Source organism: Amia ocellicauda, chromosome 3, assembly GCF_036373705.1.
Source record: "Amia ocellicauda isolate fAmiCal2 chromosome 3, fAmiCal2.hap1, whole genome shotgun sequence".
Taxonomy (NCBI): Eukaryota; Metazoa; Chordata; class Actinopteri; order Amiiformes; family Amiidae; genus Amia; species Amia ocellicauda.
In genome coordinates this window covers 22,309,925-22,329,717 of record NC_089852.1, presented here as the reverse complement: position 1 = coordinate 22,329,717, position 19,793 = coordinate 22,309,925, and the positions used below count along the sequence as shown (strand labels likewise).

General features: G+C 44.3%; 1 protein-coding gene across 3 annotated transcripts in view; it reads left to right on the top strand.

Moving 5' to 3' along the window:
* LOC136741212 (protein TANC2) overlaps positions 1–18,581 on the top strand; it is a 240,496-nt gene extending 221,915 nt beyond the window's left edge. For all 3 annotated transcript variants that reach the window (XM_066698500.1, XM_066698499.1, XM_066698501.1), the window contains 8 exons: positions 1,391–1,524; positions 1,631–1,754; positions 1,891–2,066; positions 2,803–2,935; positions 7,382–7,473; positions 8,523–8,669; positions 11,740–11,840; positions 13,780–18,581. In XM_066698500.1, the coding sequence (XP_066554597.1) occupies positions 1,391–1,524; positions 1,631–1,754; positions 1,891–2,066; positions 2,803–2,935; positions 7,382–7,473; positions 8,523–8,669; positions 11,740–11,840; positions 13,780–15,934 (3,062 nt within the window). In that variant the 3' untranslated portion in view covers positions 15,935–18,581. The remainder of the gene's footprint in view (positions 1–1,390; positions 1,525–1,630; positions 1,755–1,890; positions 2,067–2,802; positions 2,936–7,381; positions 7,474–8,522; positions 8,670–11,739; positions 11,841–13,779) is intronic.
* Positions 18,582–19,793: the final 1,212 nt, after the last annotated feature.

Below are 19,793 nucleotides of genomic sequence, written 5' to 3'. Positions count from 1 at the left end.
CTTTAAGTCTTTTTCCTTTTGTTTCCCAGTACTGTAACAAAATATGGATGATGTTTGATGCATGGTCATTATCTTGTTTTAATACTGTTATAAGAAAAAACAGATCTGCATTGAAAACCTAAGATGCAGCCAAGGATGTAATATATGGCAAGGGTCTCAAACAAGGTCTGTCGTGCCTTGCCTGACTCCCCAAAACTCACTTGGTCGGTTTAGCCAATTTAACTGGACAGTTGAAACACCTCTGTACTGTCCACGGTTCAGGTTGCGTTACAGGTAGTGTTGATTCCTTCAGTTTTAAAAGACCTTTAAATAATGTGATGTGTGTCTTAAAATGTGAGCTGAAATGTGTATCGTTCTATCTACATTTTGACTTGTACTGATTGCAGCTGGCAACGCATTCTGGCCGGAAGAGCAGTAGATCGGTGCGCTGAGGCAGACTGTGTGTGCTTAGCATAGACGCTGTAACCAGCAGGCTGTGAGTGGCAGGGAGCTGGGCAGCAGGAGAGGGCTGCTCGGGGGGGACACTGCGGTTTCTACCTTTTCCGTGGGAGAGCTGGAAGCGGCCCAAGCAGGGGCGTCTGGTTGTCGACAGGAGCTGCACTGCAGATGTAGATGGGAGCGAGAGCTGGAGCGGCAGCCGAGCCTGCTGACGATGCAGTTACAGCCCCCAGGCAAACGGAGCGGGAGAGACAGCTGGATTCTTCTAACTCTTACCAAGGGGAGAGGAGAGAGAGAGGGAGGTGGAAAGGGACAGGGAGCTAGAGAGGGAAAGAAAAAGAAAGCTATGGGGAGGGAGGGAGGGAGAGAGAGAGAGAGAGAGAGATGGAGAGGGGGAGGGTACAGCACACAGGAAACCTGCGTTTTATGCTGTTTAGTCACTTAGTTCATGTTATTTAAATCCCCCAATCCCTTTCTGTTATCTTCTGAATCCTTCTATTTGTATTATATCATGTACCATTGCATCTCCAGCCCAGGTCCTGGACTCCCCCAATCACCCCTAAGTCATCAGTGCATAATGAGGTGGAGATTTAATTGTGATCTGTTAAGCAGGCATTCTTTGGAAAACACAGTCATTTTAGAGATCAAGTGGAAGAAACACATGAATACCCTTTGGCCATCAAAAGTTGCCTTCATTTTTGGGACTGTGCTTAACTAAGTGTAGCTCTTAACTAGATTGAAAAAACAATCGGATTGGTCCAGGTCTAGGGTTGGCCATCACGGACATCTCTTGTTGTTTTCTTTAATTTGAAGTTCCATTGTGTATATCTCTGACCTGCACTACCCCGAATATACCCCTTGTGTATATAGTGAGGGCTGTGGACAAAAGTTGTAAAATATGACTTGTAGCATGTGTGAACTTCTGAGCTGATGTCTCCTTCTCTCTCTTTAGCCCTGACGGCAGCTGCAGGCAGAGGGAAGCTCGAGGTGTGCCGGCTGTTACTGGAGCAGGGGGCGGCTGTGTCTCAGCCCAACCGGAGGGGGATCGTGCCGCTATTCAGCGCTGTGCGGCAAGGGCATTGGCAGGTAGGCATGGCGGGTCAAACTCGTCACCACATCCAGTCACAAGTGGCTAGCAAGGGCGGAGCTCAAAAGGTCACGGCTCACTCTCTCTTCATCTCTTACACGCTAGATCGTTGACCTGCTGCTCACTCACGGGGCCGACGTCAACATGGCAGACAAACAGGGCCGCACCCCTCTGATGATGGCTGCTTCTGAGGGTCACCTGGGGACCGTGGAGTTCCTGCTGGCACAAGGTAGGTGTCTAGCTTAAGCTTGATGCCCAGCATTCAGCCCAAGGCACGCAACTATCAGTCATGATCCCTGACCTTCTCTCTCTCTCTCTCTCTCCCCCTCCCCCCAAACCCCCCCCACCCCATGTCCTCATGCCAGGCGCCTCTCTATCTCTGATGGACAAGGAGGGGTTGACGGCTCTGAGCTGGGCCTGTCTCAAAGGCCACCTGGCTGTGGTGCATTCCCTGGTCGAAAGGGGGGCCGCCACTGACCATGCTGACAAGAACGGACGCACGCCACTGGACTTGGCCGCTTTCTATGGCGATGCTGAGGTGGTGAGTGCCCCCGAACCCCCCCACCCACTACTAGGAGCCAATGCCACTCTCTGCACTGCTCGTCAACCTTCCTCCTCCCCTCTGTCTTTGTTCTCTTGCCCTTGAGATGTCTGAGTCATTTCATAGCTGACGAGCTCCTGTGCAAATTCTCCCCAAACAGCATGAAAAGCAAGAATTTGAGAAGTTTTATGTTCACAGAGGAAGATGGGGATTGGTCTGTCTGGCTCGTGCAGTTGCTAGTAGCTTAAGGATCCTAGAGTCTAATGGAGATGCCTCCTACAAGATCTTTAACTTCAATTATGTGTATTGCCCAACTCTACACTGATGCCCAGAGTATAGCCAAGACGATGGGGATTGCTTACCTACGCAAAACCTGCAATGGCTTATTTGCATCTTGTATCCATCCCCCGTTTAGAGCTGGTACATAGGCCAGTCTGTTTTCATATTGAGGTGTCATTATGAAGAAAATGGTCTAATCAGGATATGTAAATGAGATGGTATTCATGTCATTTGGTGTGGGGGAAAAAGACAGAAAAGTAAAAACATGCCAGAATAATAAATAATTAAACTGCTACTTTAATCTGAGCTAGAGCAGGTAAAGTACGCTTGAATGACGAAAAATATTGAACTCTGGATCTTTGAGACACTTATTCCCTGTATTTTCAACTCTGTGTTCCCTCCCAATTGATTTGTCCCTATGCCCTCTCCCTCTCCCTCTCCCTCTCTCTCTCTGCAGGTTCAGTTCTTGGTGGATCACGGAGCCATGATTGAGCATGTGGACTACAGTGGGATGCGCCCCTTGGACCGAGCTGTGGGCTGCAGGAACACCTCGGTGGTAGTGACCCTACTTAAGAAAGGAGCCAAGATAGGTAGGACAGACAGACAGTGAGATCGACAAACTGACAGGCATCCGCACTTACTGAGAGACTGATAGGGCAGGCAGGCAGTCCAGCTAAGTGGAAGAGAGTAGAGGGAAGACTGACTTTGAGACTGCAGAATTCAGCTGATAAATATTTATCAATCATTTATACTCATTTTTTTACACAGACTATTCCCCAGGCTTTTTTATTATTGAAAAACATTACTTTTTTTTAAAGAAGAATAATAATCAGGCAAATATTACTATAACAATTTAGATAAACATAGTACAAAAAAAATAAATAAGAGAATTATTTGATATTTACATTAAATATCTTGGAATAATAGTTTATGAGAATCAGGCTTTTTGTTTTACTTTGTTTTAAAAAATAAAATGCAAATTGAGTTTATCTCTGAAAAGCATTCATGTAGGAGCAGAACTTGAGAATTTGGATTTGTCATCTTGGTGTCAAGAAAGTATTTCTAATAGATTTACACTCCATTGCAGGAAAATGTATATCTGGTTTGTATTAGTGAATTTGGCAGTGAGTGATATAGTAACCAGAGGTCAACAAATCATCTGGAATACTTTCAGAATGCTCCTGCCAGATACAAGATTGATGTAGGTTTTTTTTTTAAATAAGAAAATAATATATACTTTCTACTCATAATGATAAGAAAAACGCATAATTACCCCCAGACAAAGTGAATATTGATGGTAAACCATGATCAATGAAATGTTTCACATCTTAAACTAAACAAATATGTTCAGCTGCAGTCAAAGTTAATGTAAGTAATGTTTACTTTGTGAATAGCCACCAGCATTCTTGTGAATCTGGTTTTGTCAAGTAACAGAAATTAGATTTTCCTCTGGGGACCAAACTTAATTTACTCCTGAAATGGCAAATTGATATGCATCCAAAACAGAGAAATATGGAAAATAAATCTATACATACAGTTACAAATATAAATGAAAATAACAAAAACAGTGTTGCATGTATAGCTTGATTGAGGTTTAATCAGTTGGGATGAGCTGTCCCTCACAGGAAGAGTTAATGAAATTAGGTTTGGATATTTTGGGTTTTCAGAATGGCCCTGTTTAAGTTTTTTTTGTTTGTTTTGTTTTGTTAGCTTTGGGGTTTTTTTCTGTTTGCGGATGGAGGCGTATAGATGCAGCACAGGGTTTTAGGCAGAGGTTGTGAGTAGTAGGTGGGATGGTCCCATAGTTCCCCCCCCCCAAGTGCAGATGCTGACCAGCTTTGTACATCCTCTCCACCTAATTCCTCTGCTCCGGCTGTGCTCTGCAGTGCTACGCCACTCTCTCTCCTTTCGCTACAATCTACTGCTTCGCTAGCTCCCGGGGGGCCTAACTGTGCACCCCTGTGCTGTGCTGTTAATTTTATTTGTGTCTGTTTTTGGTTTTGTCCCCCCTCCACCCCAAGCATGTTTGTTTTGGTAACAGGTAATCGCCGTTTGCTGTTGGGTTGTTTTGTTTTTTCCTTCTTTTTTTTTTTTTTTTTGCTGACACACTTGCCTTTTTTCTTCGCCCACACCGCCCCCTGCCCCCCCAAAAAGACGGCACAACCCGCTTCTCACAGCTGCTTCTTTTCTTTTTTTTCTCATTTCTTCCTCCCGCTCTCTCTCTCTCTCTCTCTCTCTCTCTCTCTCTCTCTCTCTCTCTTTCGGTTTTATTTTGTGCTCTCGCCCCAACATTGCTCCACTGACTTCTTGACCACCCTCACTCTCCCACACCACCCAACCTCCTGACTCTCTGCCCCCTCACTCCCTTTCCCCACCCCCTCTCTCTCAGGCTGTCAGACCCTGCCCAGTCGGCCAAAAGGTATACCAGGTCGACAACCAAACTCCCAGCCTGGCACTTTGACAGCTCTCTAATTTTTGTGTGTTGTGTTACTTCATGAAGGCAAGCGATCGTGGCAAAAATATTTCAGAACTGATCCAGGTTTTTCTCCAGTTATTATCATCGAATCTTGTCATGGAAAAACTGTTCTTACTCTCTGTCTGGTTGCCTTGCCTTGTGGCCGTAGAGCCCTGTGCCAACGCCAACATGTTGCAATGGATCTCGAAGTGACAGTGTCATTTTGCACACTCCGTTCTTTGCTGATACCTGGGAGGAAAAAAGACAGGTGGAACAAAAGAGCACCACCTTTAACTGGCAGCCAAACTTTCATAAGAAGCCTTGCCTTCAAGATATATACCTGCGTGCGTGCATCCTTGCGTCCGTGCGTGCGTGTGTGTGTGTGAGCGTTTGCGTCTATGTATGTGTGCGTTCGTGTCCTGCTTCAATTACCCATCTGCCCCACAGCTCAACCCCCCCCGCCCCCTGCCTTCCTTTCCTTTCCTCTTTCTGCGTTCACATCTTTTCAAGACTCACTGATGCAGAGAATGATGGTAACCCCTTTAAAAGGTGCGAGATGTTGATTCGAAAGACAAAAAGCAACAGGCCCAGGGCGCTGTATGCCATGACTACTGTGCCGCGGACTTCAGACTTCATACCTTGAATTAGAACAGCATTCAATACGAACAAATGGAAGGGAACTGCCCTCGTGCCTTTGAAGAGGGCCGTGTGTATCTCTGACAACCGCAGTCATACATTCGCCCGCAGTTTGACTCTTCCCAGAGGTTTCCCATGCACAGAGCACTTTGTACATTTTGGAACTTTGGTTGAAATTGCACAACCTTTTGCAATAAAAAAAGAAAGACTTGATTCAATTAAATCGCTCAAAAACTTGAAATGAATAACTATTAAAACTCCCCTGGGTGGCAAGCCTAAATTAATTAGTTACGCTGTACTGAATTGGACCAATTAGTTCAAATTGATTTTGTGTGTGTGTGTGTGTCTGTGTCATATTTCTAATGATTTGATGTAATTTGTCAGAGAACAGCAGGCACCCCCTGATTTACTGGACAGTGATAGACTGACATATGTTGGCCTATATATTTATTACATATCTAGCAAACTAAAGTAATTTGCTTCCGTTGGGAAGTTCTTGCCTTTAGACATAAATACACTCATAGGCAGCTTATACACACACACACATCTTCAGAAATTGTCAGGTGAACTGATTCTTAGCACTTTGTGAGTCCTCAGCTCAAACTGTAGAGCTATAGCTTTGGAGCGAGGGCCTCACAGGTGTGGAGGTGTGGACAAGCACAATGACCTCATGCAAGAAGGCAGCTTCACAGATATTATTGCTACCAAGCATCTGTTACTTTTTGAACACTGGAGACAAACAGGATTGGTTGTATGGGATTGGATCAAATAAGCAAGTACTTCTGCAACGCAAAATAATAATAAGACTTCACAATCGCAGTGCTCTCCAGGAAGACAGCAGAGTCCCCGGCTTTACAGCCGACATCAGATACTCATCTGATCTGTTGGATTCACTTTCCTCTGCCTGGTTTCAAAATAGCACAGATGACGCAGGCTCTTTCACGTCTCTCGCTCTCACTCGACATACCCGTGGTGTTGATTTGTAAAGTGAGAGTTGCTTCCAGTCACAGGCTAGGCAGCTGCTGTGATCAGACTAAGTAGGGCCTGTGTAGCGCATTGGAGTTCAGTCAGCTAGTCTCTGGGGCGGGGCTGTTAATGTGCTCCTTGGAGACAAACCCTGCCCGGCCTTGTGTGAGTGACATTGGGGCACTCCGTTCACTAACACACACCCCCAGCAAACCAGGGCTATTGCAGGAGTCAGTGCAGTGCTCTCCCATCTCAGCTGATCCTTGGACCAGCTTTCAGTTTCCAGTCCCACTTCCATTAATTGTTGGTGTTTAAATAACACCCTCAGTCAAGTGCTCTCACTTGTAAATTGCGTCAAAGGTTTAGATGTGGCCGAAGCCATAGTCATTATGTGTAGATTTGCATTGAAGGGGAAAAGTGATCCTAAATTGTTATATAACAACTGAATTGAACCGGCCAAAGTTTGAATTTAACATTTTGCACGTTCATAATTACTGATCTTTGTCTGACCACAATGCCAGACAAAGAAAGCTTACCAGTGGATGTTTTAATCAGGTCTAATCATGACTTAATTGCAAAGGCCTTTCAAAGGAGTGATTACATTATGAAACTGAAGGTTGCTTTAGATGTGCACCGAATAGAAAAGTGTCTAACACTTGGTTAGGTTTTCATTTCCTCCGAAATCTGCAGCATCATTGTGCTTTAAACATTCAATAGTGGCTGCCTGAATTCCAGTGCCAAAAAACAGTTTCCAAATAATTCTCTGCAACAGGACCTCTATCCATTCTACCCCCCAACCTCTATTTTCCAATCTCTTCTTTTGTTTTGATTTTATTTTTTCGTTGGATTTCTTCACTGCGATTTTCGAGACACCCCGCATCCTCTCTTTCGCTCGCTCGCTCTCTCTCTCTCTCTCTCTCTCTCTCTCTCTCTCTCTCTCTCTGTTTTTTTTACCCATCATGCATCCTGTACACCACAGGTCCAGCTACATGGGCGATGGCCACTTCCAAGCCTGACATCATGATCATTCTGCTGAGCAAACTGATAGAGGAGGGCGACAGCTTCTATAAGGTGAGCAACACACCTCCCAGGTTTGCAACCATTGCACTGAGTTGCAGAAACCATCATTGTGTTGTAGTTGATGCTGTACATTGGCACAACACAGCACTGCTAATTGGATTTCAGTTTGATTCTTTAAAGGGTATTATTTTTAATTATGAATATATATATATATATAACTGTGTGTGTGTGTGTTTCTTATGAAATGTATAAAGCAAAATTGATTATAAAACTGTTTGGTAAAAGTTGGTAAAAAATGTTTTGGTAGCAATTATAACAGTTCTGTGAAGTTTTAGTTTCAACCTCTTATAGGTTTAGTATTTTTTTAAAGATATGCAAAATACCTTTGTTAGATTCTCTTGAAAACAGTAGAGATGATTTTAAGTATTTTAAACAATATTTGTTGTGTTTTAAACTATGTGAGTGCAATGTTTGTTCGTCCTTGCTTCCCCTCCACAACCCACACACCCCTACTCCAACACCCAGAGGACTCTTATGTAAACCATATGCTCCCTTTCAAGGCATGTCTCCTAGAGCTAGCTTTTAAAATATATACATAAGTAAGTAAATATGTGAAACCAATCTCTAGATTCCTGTGGCTTTCAGCAAATTGACTGTCTGAAGCTTGAGAGAATCACTCTGGGTGAATTTTTTGCTTTCTTTATAACATAAAGCTTCATTACAGCAACTATGCTTGTCGTCGGTGCACGTGTAATACTGCCATCTGCTGGGAGACATTCCTCACTGCCCTCAACCCATTCGTCTCCTTGGTTTAGAGCAGAAGACCTGCAGCACATACTTAACACTTATAGCGAAGCAGCACATTATATAAGCCCAATTGAACAGCTCTCTGGACTTTTTAATTACCTATTAGATCTTGGCAAAGGTGTGGTGCCTTATTCTCATGTGAACCTCATTCAGATTAAATCCACCACCCAGACTCAATAGAGTATCAGTGACTATGAAGTTTCATAGAGTGACCCTATTTTCTTGGCCAATGGTTATGGCCGGGGTCAGTGGCAGTGTCCCCAATATCCACTGTGCTGTGTCTCCGTCTGCAGAAGGGGAAGGTGAAGGAGGCGGCTCAGAGGTACCAGTACGCCCTGAAGAAATTCCCCAGAGAAGGTTTCAGTGAGGACCTCAAGACTTTCAGAGAACTCAAGGTTTCCCTTCTGCTCAACCTCTCCCGGTGCCGCAGGAAAATGAACGTGAGTGTCCGATACAGCCGGTGTGTATGTGTGTGGATATGTGTGTGTGTGGGGGGTGGGACTATACTGGAAGTAATTGAATTTGCAGACTATAATTCAGGTAATTCAGGGTCATTTTGTCAGAAGCAAGATTTAGATTCCTTCCATGTAATCACTCAAACAGTACAAATGTTCAAGAGGAGAACAGACCAGGGAAACAGCCTCTTTGGCCTCCCTCTGTCCATATTGAGGTGCATGCGGGCCACACTGTAAGATCGCAGTGCAGAAATTAAGGATAAACCTGCACAGAAATAAACATATTTCCAGCGAATAGCAGCATGGTTACCAAAATTAACAAATAGACTTTTTTTGCTATATAATTTTTAAAATATTATTTACTTGTTTTTAAATAACAAAGTACAGTACTAACTACGTTGTGTGCATATCTTAAGGGATATTAACTTTTCTTACGATGGACACACACAGCTTTCTGGAAGTTCATTTTAAGGCATTGTTTTACGATGCATGTACCAGGGTGTGCTTGTATGTATGGATACAGATATGTACATTCTTGGGACAGTACTGCACATCATTTTAGAAAACATTCTTAAACTAGCAAATAAGGATGAGAATGAGGTGCTGTGAGAGAGTCAGTGACCTGATGGTGAGCCTTACAGAATGACCTTTGGCCTTTGCCCTCTGAGAGTCATACATGGGGCTAAACCAAATCAAAACCGCGAATCGCAAACTAAAGTTGTACCCTTTTGCGTTTTGATTTATAACTAGTATAAAGTGACTTCTAACAATAAATCACAGTACTATAGGCTGCAGATTTGTACTTTGTAGTTCGCGGGTAGGTTGTAGTTGATGATTTAGTAGTCCTCAAAGGTCAGTTTTTCCCCTCACATTTACAGCCGGGGCAATCGTTCTTTTACTGATTTCTGTCTCTTGATGTTAAGTTTAACATTATACTAAATATACTAACCGTAAATTGACCTGATGCCCATATTTCTTATCACAGTATCTACCTACGGTTTCCTACCATAGTCATTATTACTCTGTATATTAAAAAAACATCATAGTCACAATAGCAGTTAGTTACTATGTTGTGCAGTACTGTGGGGAAACAAGTGTATGTCTCTGTCTTGTGTGTGCGTGTGTATGTGAGTGTGTGTTCTGTATCTGTACTGTGGATGTGCATGTCATTGTTTTTGTGTTGGTGTGTTCTGCAAAAGAGGGTTACGTGTCCTCAACAGTTTATGAATCGTTACAGAGCGAATCTATCCCCCACCCCTCTGAAAAAAAAAAAAAAAAGTCAAAATCACACAATTTGACGACTGCAATTACAGCACATCAAATCTCTGCACCATTTTCTCGACCCTAAAAGAAAAAACTATACATACTTTGGTTTTTATTTCTTTATTTTTTATTTGTTGGTTTGTTGGTTTGTTTTATTTTGGTCGGGGGGTGGGAGTTGGACTTGCAGTTGGGAGATCAGGGCTAGTTTTAAGCCAGGGAGAGATATGAGCAGATTTGTAATGCGAACGTGGGCTTTTGTGGCAGGTCCTCTGCAGTACACTACAATGACAGTGTGCGTGCGTGTGCATGTGTGTTTGTGTGTGTGTGAAAGTCAAACTGTCTTATTGTGTAGCTATTTTTGTGGGTACTGTCCTGTTTGTATTGGCCTGTTTGTCTTGTCTTGTCTTCTTGTGGCTACCGTGTATGTGAGTTGTGTATGTTTTGGCACACGTGTGTTGCCGATCTTGATTTGTGTCGTTTCTGGAGGGTGTGTGCGCTGATGTATGTTTTCAAGCACATGTGTAAGGCAGCAGACTATAAGCTTTGGTCCTGGAGAGAGACGATCCTGCAGCTTGTACAGGTAGTCAATCAGTAGAGACCTTGGTGGGCGTGTTCAAGGCTCTTGTCAACCCTAATGTGAGATCTCAACATGAACCACTCAACTTCCTTGATAGCATGATGAGCATTTTTATTTTATTTTTTGCTTTTTCTTGCCAGTTTTTAAAAGTATTTTTAAGAATAAGAAACAAAGTTCTGACTGTACTGCAGGGAAGCTGGGAAATAGAAGTTACCATAAGCAACTATGTACAACAACCCTAAAAACACATTGATTGTATTCATTTGCACAGTTGGATTTTTTAAATTGATTATTATATATATATATATATATATATATATATATATATATATATATATATATATATATATATATATATATATATATTATCATTGTGTTAAACTTATTTGCTTCAGCAAAACGTTGTTTAAACATTTTCCAATAAGAAGAGCATAACATTTTTCTAAAAAAAAAAAAAAAAAAAAATACAAAAAATGTCTGGTTACGGTTTCCAGAGCAATTGTGACTTCTGAGTTTTCAGCTTAAAAATTGAGCTCGAAATTGTGGCAAAACAAACTCAACAGGACTCAGAGTGGTTCAGGTGGATATGCCAGTTGGAAAGTTTTTATTGGTTCAGAGACTATTTGCCTTCTCAAAGTCATTCAGGCCTCGCCTGGAATTATAATTGACAAAGTCCTCTGGCTGGCCAGGATTAGCATTCCAGATACCCTGTTTAAGTGTGAAAAATACCCACCTCTATTGAAATGCAGGACTTACTGCAAGTGACTACAACTGAAAGAGCTTTTAGATCCCCTGTGCTCCAGTACAATCACAAGTATTGTACTGTACTGACTGTAAGTCTAGGAATGCTTAAGGGGAACACTAAGAGGAAATGTATTGACTTGTATGAGAGTTTGTGACTGGCAACTGAATGTGAAAGAAACAGGATAGAAAAATGTTTTTTTGTAATGGGGGGGCATTTGATTTTTCATTGCATAAGCCACAGTTGTAGGGGTAGGGGTGGGGGTGGTAAATCACACTGTGCTTCATACTTTAGACAATAAACCAAGCAATGCCAGGGTATTGGTGTGTGTGTATGTGTATGTGGGTTTACAGTGGGTGGCACACACTGACAGGTGGTCACAGGGGCAGCAGTGAGCGAGGTTTGTTTTGCTGGGGACTGTTGTTCCGGTGCTGACTCCAGTGTATGACTGTCGGACCTGTTGTTGCTTTCAGGACTTTGGAATGGCTGAGGAGTTTGCCACCAAGGCGCTAGAGTTGAAACCAAAATCATACGAGGCCTATTACGCCAGAGCCCGTGCCAAGCGCAGCAGCAGGTAAACTGAGAGAGGGACAGAAAGAAAGACAGGCCAGTGGGTACCTAGAGCAGGCTTACCGTTCTGTTTTCTAGAGCATGGAAGTGTGGGAGGGAAATGCGCACACACATCCACATCCACACACACACACACCCACACACACATCATTTCACACACACACTCACACATGCTTTCTCACACACACACACACACACACACACACACACAGACTCACGTACATGGCGTGTTGCCGTACACTCGCACTACTTTTTCAGGTTTAAAGTGCCTGGAGGAACACAGACACTGAGCTGAACAGTCCTACTGGCACCTGCAGAATCTGATATTTGCAGTTTACAATGTGTTGTTTGTTTTTCACATTATTATTACACTCATTTGTTTTTTTTTATACTTCAAAAACAAAATTTATAGCGATTTGGTCCCAAACATCATGACCAACATGTATTTGCTTTGTATCATAATATGATTATTATGATGATCATCAAATACAAATCAAACTTTAAAATGACTTTTGAAACATAGGATGCACACATTTCCCATTAATTTATTTATTATTTGGCTTTATTTCATATTTTCACTCACTTTGTTGCCTCATACATTATGCATTGTTTGGCATATGATTTATTGCATTTCTTTTCAAATGACTGCTCTAGAAAACACACAGTAGGAAGGCACTAGAACCCTCCCCCCCTTTTCTTTCTGTTCTTCTGTTTTTATTTTGATTCTCAATGTTATTTTCGACTCCCTACACTGCCCTGCATTACAAAATAACAGTCATTCCCACCACAACAATAAGACCAAAAAAAAAGGCCCCCCTTTACAAGATAATTAGTCAAAATTGTACAATATCATTTTAAAAGCTATTTAATCCCTTATCATAGATTTCAAAGTTTTTCAAAGTGTTTCTGAGGCCACAGAAGCCAATTTAAACTCCGACTCAATTATCTCTTAATTCAGAAAAATACAGCACCCTTATTTCTGAGCCCCATTAAGGCTTAATTTAAGGCCATGTCTTTGAATTGAATCCCTTCCATTTCAAAGCGATTTCTTTCTGGTTCCACTAAATCATGAGATGCATGGTCCAGAGAAACCTAATTTGCCTAAAAGAAATGACTTTCATCCATTTACATGGATTGTCTCTTGCTAGATGTGGCTCATTTTTATGATTGCTTTTGAAATTGGGTTTTGTTCTGGGGTGAATATTTTGTCGCACCATGACAACACTTTCTAGAAACTCATAAAGAGACCAAATAACTGATCTTAAAAATGGACCACAGCCGTATCAGATTCCATTGGCCTTTATCACTTCAATCAACCCCAATCATCTGCCCCCACCCCCACCCCCACCCCCAGCACCGCTGACCAGTGCATGGACTCATAGAAGTATAAGGTTTGTGTTTATGCTCTTGCACTTTTTCAGGTGTTAATCGTTCCTCTCTCTCCCTGCCTCTCCCATCTGTCCCTCTCTCTCCTCTTTTGTCGTATGCTTTGAAACCATCTCTCCTCTACCATCGCCTTCTACCTCTCTTCCTCTCCTTCTTGCACCCTGTCTCTGCCCCTCCATTCCTTCCCATTTCTCTCTCATCCTATCCGTTTTCTCTCTCCTTTCTAATTGTGTTCCTCGCCCACACCCCTGTCTGTCACATGTTCTCTTTTTCACTGTCTCCCACCCTCCTACACCTGTTGCCACTCTCCCTCGCTCCCTCACACATCTATTCTTGCCCATCCGTCTGCACATCTCTTCTTGCATCCTCCCTATTTTTCTGCCTCACTCTCTCTGTGCCTCTCCCATACTCCCCTGCCTCCCCAATCATAACCTCCCTCTTTCCTCTCCATGTCCCTCTTACTGTCTCTGTATTTCCTGCCTCCTCTCTCTCTCTCTCTCTCTCTCTCTCTCTCTCTCTCTCTCTCTCTCTGTCCCCACTTCCTCCCCCCAAACCAGGCAGTTCCCAGAAGCCCTGGAGGACCTGAATGAGGCCATGAAGCAGTGTCCCAACAACCGCGAGATCCAGCGGCTGCTCCTGCGAGTGGAGGAGGAGTGTCGGCAGGTCATCCAGCAGCAGCAGCTACAGCAGCAGCAGCCACCGCTGGAGATGGAGCAGCCGCCCTCGCCCCCGCCACCCCCCCCCCCAGCCGAGGAGCCCCCTCCACCTCCTGAGCCGCGTCTGGAGGACATGGAGCCCGTGCAGGACCTCTTTGAAGATGAGGACTACCTGGAGCGGGAGATGGAGGGGGTGTCCATGGGCCTGTCACCCGAGCCCAGGGCCAACCCCCCCAGCTTGCCCATCATCCAGAGCCCCCCACAGTCCCCTGCCCACCGCGACTCGGCGTACCTCTCGGGGGGCTCCCCACTGGGCCAGTCCTTTGATTTCCGCCCGAGCCCTCCATCCATGGCCTCCCCGACCCGGCAGGGCTACCAGTCCACCTCGCCGTCCCTCTCGCCCACCCACCAGAACTCCCACTACCGGCCCAGCCCCCCCCATACCTCCCCTGCGCATCAGGTCCCTTCCTACCGCTTCAGCCCCCCCCCGCCCCTGGGTGGCGGTGGGGGCGGGGGAGGGGGCCAAGGCAAGGACTACCAGAGCCCCCCTCCGTCCCCCCTGCGCCGGGGCCCCCAGTACAGGGCCAGCCCTCCCACAGAGAGCATCTGCCTCTACCGCCCCCAGTCGGGCTCCCCTGTGCGGTACCAGCAGGAACAGCTGCCTGGGAGGCCCAAGTCCCCACTGTCTAAGATGAGCAGCCAGCGCTCCTATCAGCTGACCTCCCAGTCCTCCCAGTCCTCCCAGCACCAGCAGCAGCAGCAGGGCCTGAGGCTGCAGCCGGCCAAGGCCCAGATTGTGCGCACTAACCAGCCCAGCTCAGCGGTGCACTCCAGCGCTGTGATGGGCAGCAGCGCCTACGGCCAGATGGCACACCCCATCAGCAGCCGCTACCAGGGCGGCTCAGTGGACGTGGAGAGCCGGCTGATGTACCAACCTTCCCTGGATGGCCGGCCTATGCCACAGGTGCAGGCCAGTCTGAGCGCTGGGGCCATCTGCCAGCATGGCGGGCGTGGTGGGGGAGTAGATTCAGGACTGGTGAAGGAGGAGCTCCCCCAGCGGCCTTCCTCAGCGTACCGTGGCAGTGGTGGAGGTGGGGGAGGGGGCCCCGGGGGGATGCGCTATGGCCAGACCCCGCAGATCAGCCGCAGCCAATCGGCCGCCTACTACCCCGTGTCCAAACACGAGCTAGAGCGTGCCGTGGGCCTGCCCCAGTGCCAGCTGGGCTCCCCAGAAATCCCCCACTTAGTACGGCGGCCAGTCAGCGCCAACCCCTCTGAGATCAAGCCCCACCCTCCGACCCCTCGGCCCCTGATCCATTCCCAGAGCGTGGGCCTGCGCTTCTCCCCATCCAGCAACAGCCTGTCCTCCGGCTCCGCCTGCAACCTAGCCCCAGGCTTCCGGCCCTCAGCATCCATCCAGCAGATGGAGATCCCCCTGAAGCCATCCTACGAGCGCTCCGGCGACGACCTCTCACCCGTGTCCCCCTCGCAAGGTGGCGGTGGGGGTGACGGCAGGGGCGGCGGGGTGTACCAGGTAGAGACCTCCCGCTCCCGGACCACCCCCTTCATGGGCATCATCGACAAGACGGCACGGACTCAGCAGTACCTCCACCAGCCGTCCCGGCCCTGGGCCGTGTCCTCCCTGGACACGGTCATCACCAGCCCCACCTCCCCCGGCAATCTGATTCAGCAGGTGGGTGGCGGGGGCAGCGGCTCCTCCTACAGCCCCCCCACCTCCCTGGGTAACATCGCCTACTACAACAAGACCAACAACGCCCAGAACGGCCACCTGCTCGACGATGAGTACTACACCCAGCCCCCACAGCCCTCCCTGTCCAAACTGGCCAACGGCTCCCGGGTGGGGGGCGGTGGAGGTGGGGACATCTTAGAGAGGGTCAGCCAGGTACCCACATACCCAGATGTCAAGGTGGCGCGGACACTGCCCGTTGCCCAGGCCTACCAGGACAGCATGTACAGACAGCTCTCCCGGGACTCCCGGCAGGGACAGACGTCGCCTATTAAACCAAAGAGACCATTTGTGGAGTCGAATGTGTAGATATCTGGGTGGAGCTTGGGTGGGGTGGGGGTGGGGAGGAGGGGTGGAGGCAGGTGGCAGCAGAGACAGGCTTCAGGTCTCCTGGTTAGTGAGTGGGACTCCTGGGAGGAGAAATGTAGATCTGTCCAGAGCACATGAGTGTTAATGTTCGCTGTGACAATACTTCACAAAACAAGCCCTGGGGGCAAAAACATGAACAACAACTGGACTTGCACACACTCCTGCAATGTGGGGATGCAGCAGTCGCACTCTGTGTACCCGCAGCCCCGGGGGCTGTCTGCAGCCTTCGTTCGCCCCCCCACCCCCCTGCCCTCAAAGTGTCAACTGAACAGAGACCGTAGCTCGTTTTCATTTTTATCGCAGTGCAGTTTTAAGCAAACAAAGCAAAGTTTGTAAAAGCAAGCAAGTTCCGCATGCAGAGACCTTTTAGAATATGTCTACTCAAAAAGAGTTTCTTTTTCAAAGGGGGGGGTGGAGTAACTCAGTTCAGGAGTAAATAAAGAAACCCCATTAATCACTGCAGACTTTAAAATCATCTAACTTAAGGGATGGCTATAATCAAATCTGTTTCTGCAACATCTTCACATGTTAAAGTGAAGCGATTGGGCCAGTGAGTGTCGATATTATGGTCGCTGATCAGTTATTAATCTCTTTCCCCCATTGCGTTCCAGTATTTGGGGAGTCACCCAGTAAAGATGCTATCTGTGTGAAGCCTGGACTCATTTCCTGTCACGCCTGTGGTAAACAGTTGTCCATAGATTTTTCTCTGCTTTCAAGCGTGCTCTTAAAGAGATTGCTGTTCTATACTGTAAGAGATTGCTATGTTCTATACTGTAAATGTAACAAAAAGACCGTTTTACTTATGTCAAACTTGTACTTAGAAAAACAACTGAATATTTATAATTTTAGGTATATAAATATATATACTTTTTTTGGTTTGTTGATTTTTGGTTGGCTTTTGTTTTTGATTTTTTGTTTTGTTTTGTTTGTTTTGTTCAATACGTCATGGGCAACCTGCTTTGAAAAATCAACAGGGAGAAAAAGGGGGACATTCACAAACTGCATACTTGAATTTTCTTTCTTTTTTTATCTCGTTTTTTTATCTCGTATTGAAGAATTAGTTCTTTTTCATAATGATGATTATTTATTTATTTGGAAAATCACTCCAATAAGTATATATATATATATATATATATATATATATGACATTTTTAAACATGACATATACTTTCACCTTTCACATTGCGTTACAATTTAGAATTGCATGCATGACAGCCATATTTCAAAGTTACACAATCATGGGAAAACAACCGTAGAAATATAGTTTATTGTATTTGTCGTCTGACGGAATTATTAATTCAGTGAAACAATTATGTTTACAAGTCATTAATATGCACCAGGCATTTTATATTCATAAATATGTGAATTTAAACATTTCTGACATTTTCCAGAAGAGAGTTCTCTACAATAGAAATATTCTGATATCCAAAATCACATTTTTGTGGGAGGTGGGGGTTATTGATGACGTGAGATCCGGGGAAAAGAATGTCTAGAAATTCACAGTAGTGTTTTCCCCAAAGTATTTTCACCGTTTATTCCAGGAACGTATTCTAACATTGCACTGCACTTGTGCAGATTTCAGCTCTGCAGAAACATCTCACCTCAACCTATGCTCTGTTTTTTTTTTTTAATAAGTAGGAATAAGGAAAGATTGGGGTGAATCAACCTTCGATAGAAAGAAATTAGAGCATGGGAATAACAGATGGACATACACAGAGAAAGAGAGAGATTGGAGGAGGGTGTAGGAGAATGCTACAGAACACATTCTATACTGTATATAACTGGAAACACTGAAGTATTAAACTGTACAAGGTATTCCTGTAAAGATCTCTCTTGATTTAGACATGAAAGGCCAAGGCATTCACAGAGCAGCCTGTGTCAGTAAGAACCCGTACTGTAGTTATCTGATTCACTGCAGCGTGAGCGGAGGGCTAGACATTACTTCTTGCAATAGCCTGTTTTTTTTTCCCTTCTACTGGTTCCCTATACTTCTCAATGTTTTTTGTATTTATTCCAACCTTTTGTACAATGTATTTTTGGTTTTTGTATTTATTTACATTTTTTGCCCGCTATAATACTTAATTGTTGTCAGGCTCTCACAAGTACTATAGTTTGCAGATGTCCCCCTCTAGCACTCATGGGAAATAATAGTGTGAAAATCTGAAGTTTTCTTTCGCAGCTAAAGGCATCTCCAGAAGCGCAAACACACGCACGCACACGATTCTCCTGATACAGGACAGCCATTGACTAGTTGTTCCATTAAATTTTTTATGATTATTATTATTATTAATATTAATATTGATTGTTTATTTAATCATTCACAAGGTTTCTGCACTAATTGCCTGTGAAGTTCTTCTATAAGGGTGCACTTTACCGTTATTCAATCTTTATATACATAATCTTTTTATTATAAAATGTATTCATATATATATATATATATGTGTGTATGTATGTATGTATGTATACATTTTCTGTTATTTTTTTATTTTTGTTTTTTTTGGGTGTGTGGGGGGGTTTGTCTCTGACTGATGATACTGGATAATTATTTGTGAGTAGTTGTCCTTATTAATAGAAAATAGCAAACCGTTTTTTGTCTTTTTCGTGGATTTTTTTTTTCCAAGCAAATAAGTAAATGAATAATAATAAATAAACTATATCTGTCGATCATATATATATATATATATATATATATATATATATATATATATATATATATATATATATATATATATATGTGTGTGTGTATGTATATATATATATAATGTATGTATATGTGTGTATATATATATACGTGTGTATATATACATGTATGTATGTGTATATATATATATACGTATGTATACATGTATGAAGACGTATTGCCTTTATAGCACAAATTGTATCTGCTGTACATAGTGGCCAAAAGATTGGGACATTTTATCACCTCTTACTTTTAAGAACCCCCCCCCCCCCTGCATCTATTCCTCTCTCTCGCTTCCTGGCAGTTTTCAACAAAAGAATAGGAAATCCACCTGGATCTGAAAATGATTCAATGTGCATTCACTGCAGGAGCATTGTTGAAGTTGACTGCTGGGAAGTGGTGTTCTATGTATAGTATTTAAGAACTTCAGTCCCCAGTGCTAGGATCCCTCAGATTGCACACAATCCAGAGTACCTGTTAGGTGTTCAGGTGTCCAAACTGCCACATGAGCGTACTGTGACAGGAATCTAAGAGTAGGTAGCCTACTTTTCAAAGCAAAACAGTACCCTTAATTTACATACCCTACTTTTATGCTGATCCATTATTTCTATTATCTGAGAGAAAGCAGAAGTCTGGGGACTAAACCAGAGAAGCCCCCAGGCGTTCACAAGGTCACTGAGCATCCTTAAGTAGGGCATTTTAAAGGGGACAGGAAATATGGTCTCAAGTGATCAGTTACACAGTTGTACATATTAATACAAATTTCACATTCCTTTTAACTTTATTTTTTATTTAGATTTTGCTTACACAGTGCTCACATGTTCATGGCATATGGCCATTGTACATAATGGTAGGTAGCGTACATTTGCACATGTCCTCTGAACTGAAAGGCACCCATGAAACCTTGGCTAAACATATATTATTGCCTGATTGCCGTGTGATTGAATCCAATTTTAAAAAACAATAAAAACTGGATCCGATTCACAGACCACCACCAATGAAGCTTCAGAGCGGTGCTTTAAAGACGCAAAGGGCAGTTATTTAATGGGAATCTTTGGCCGATCCATTCCAAGTCACACATCTGACCGAAGCTCTGTTGACAGTTAGTGACGTAAGTGT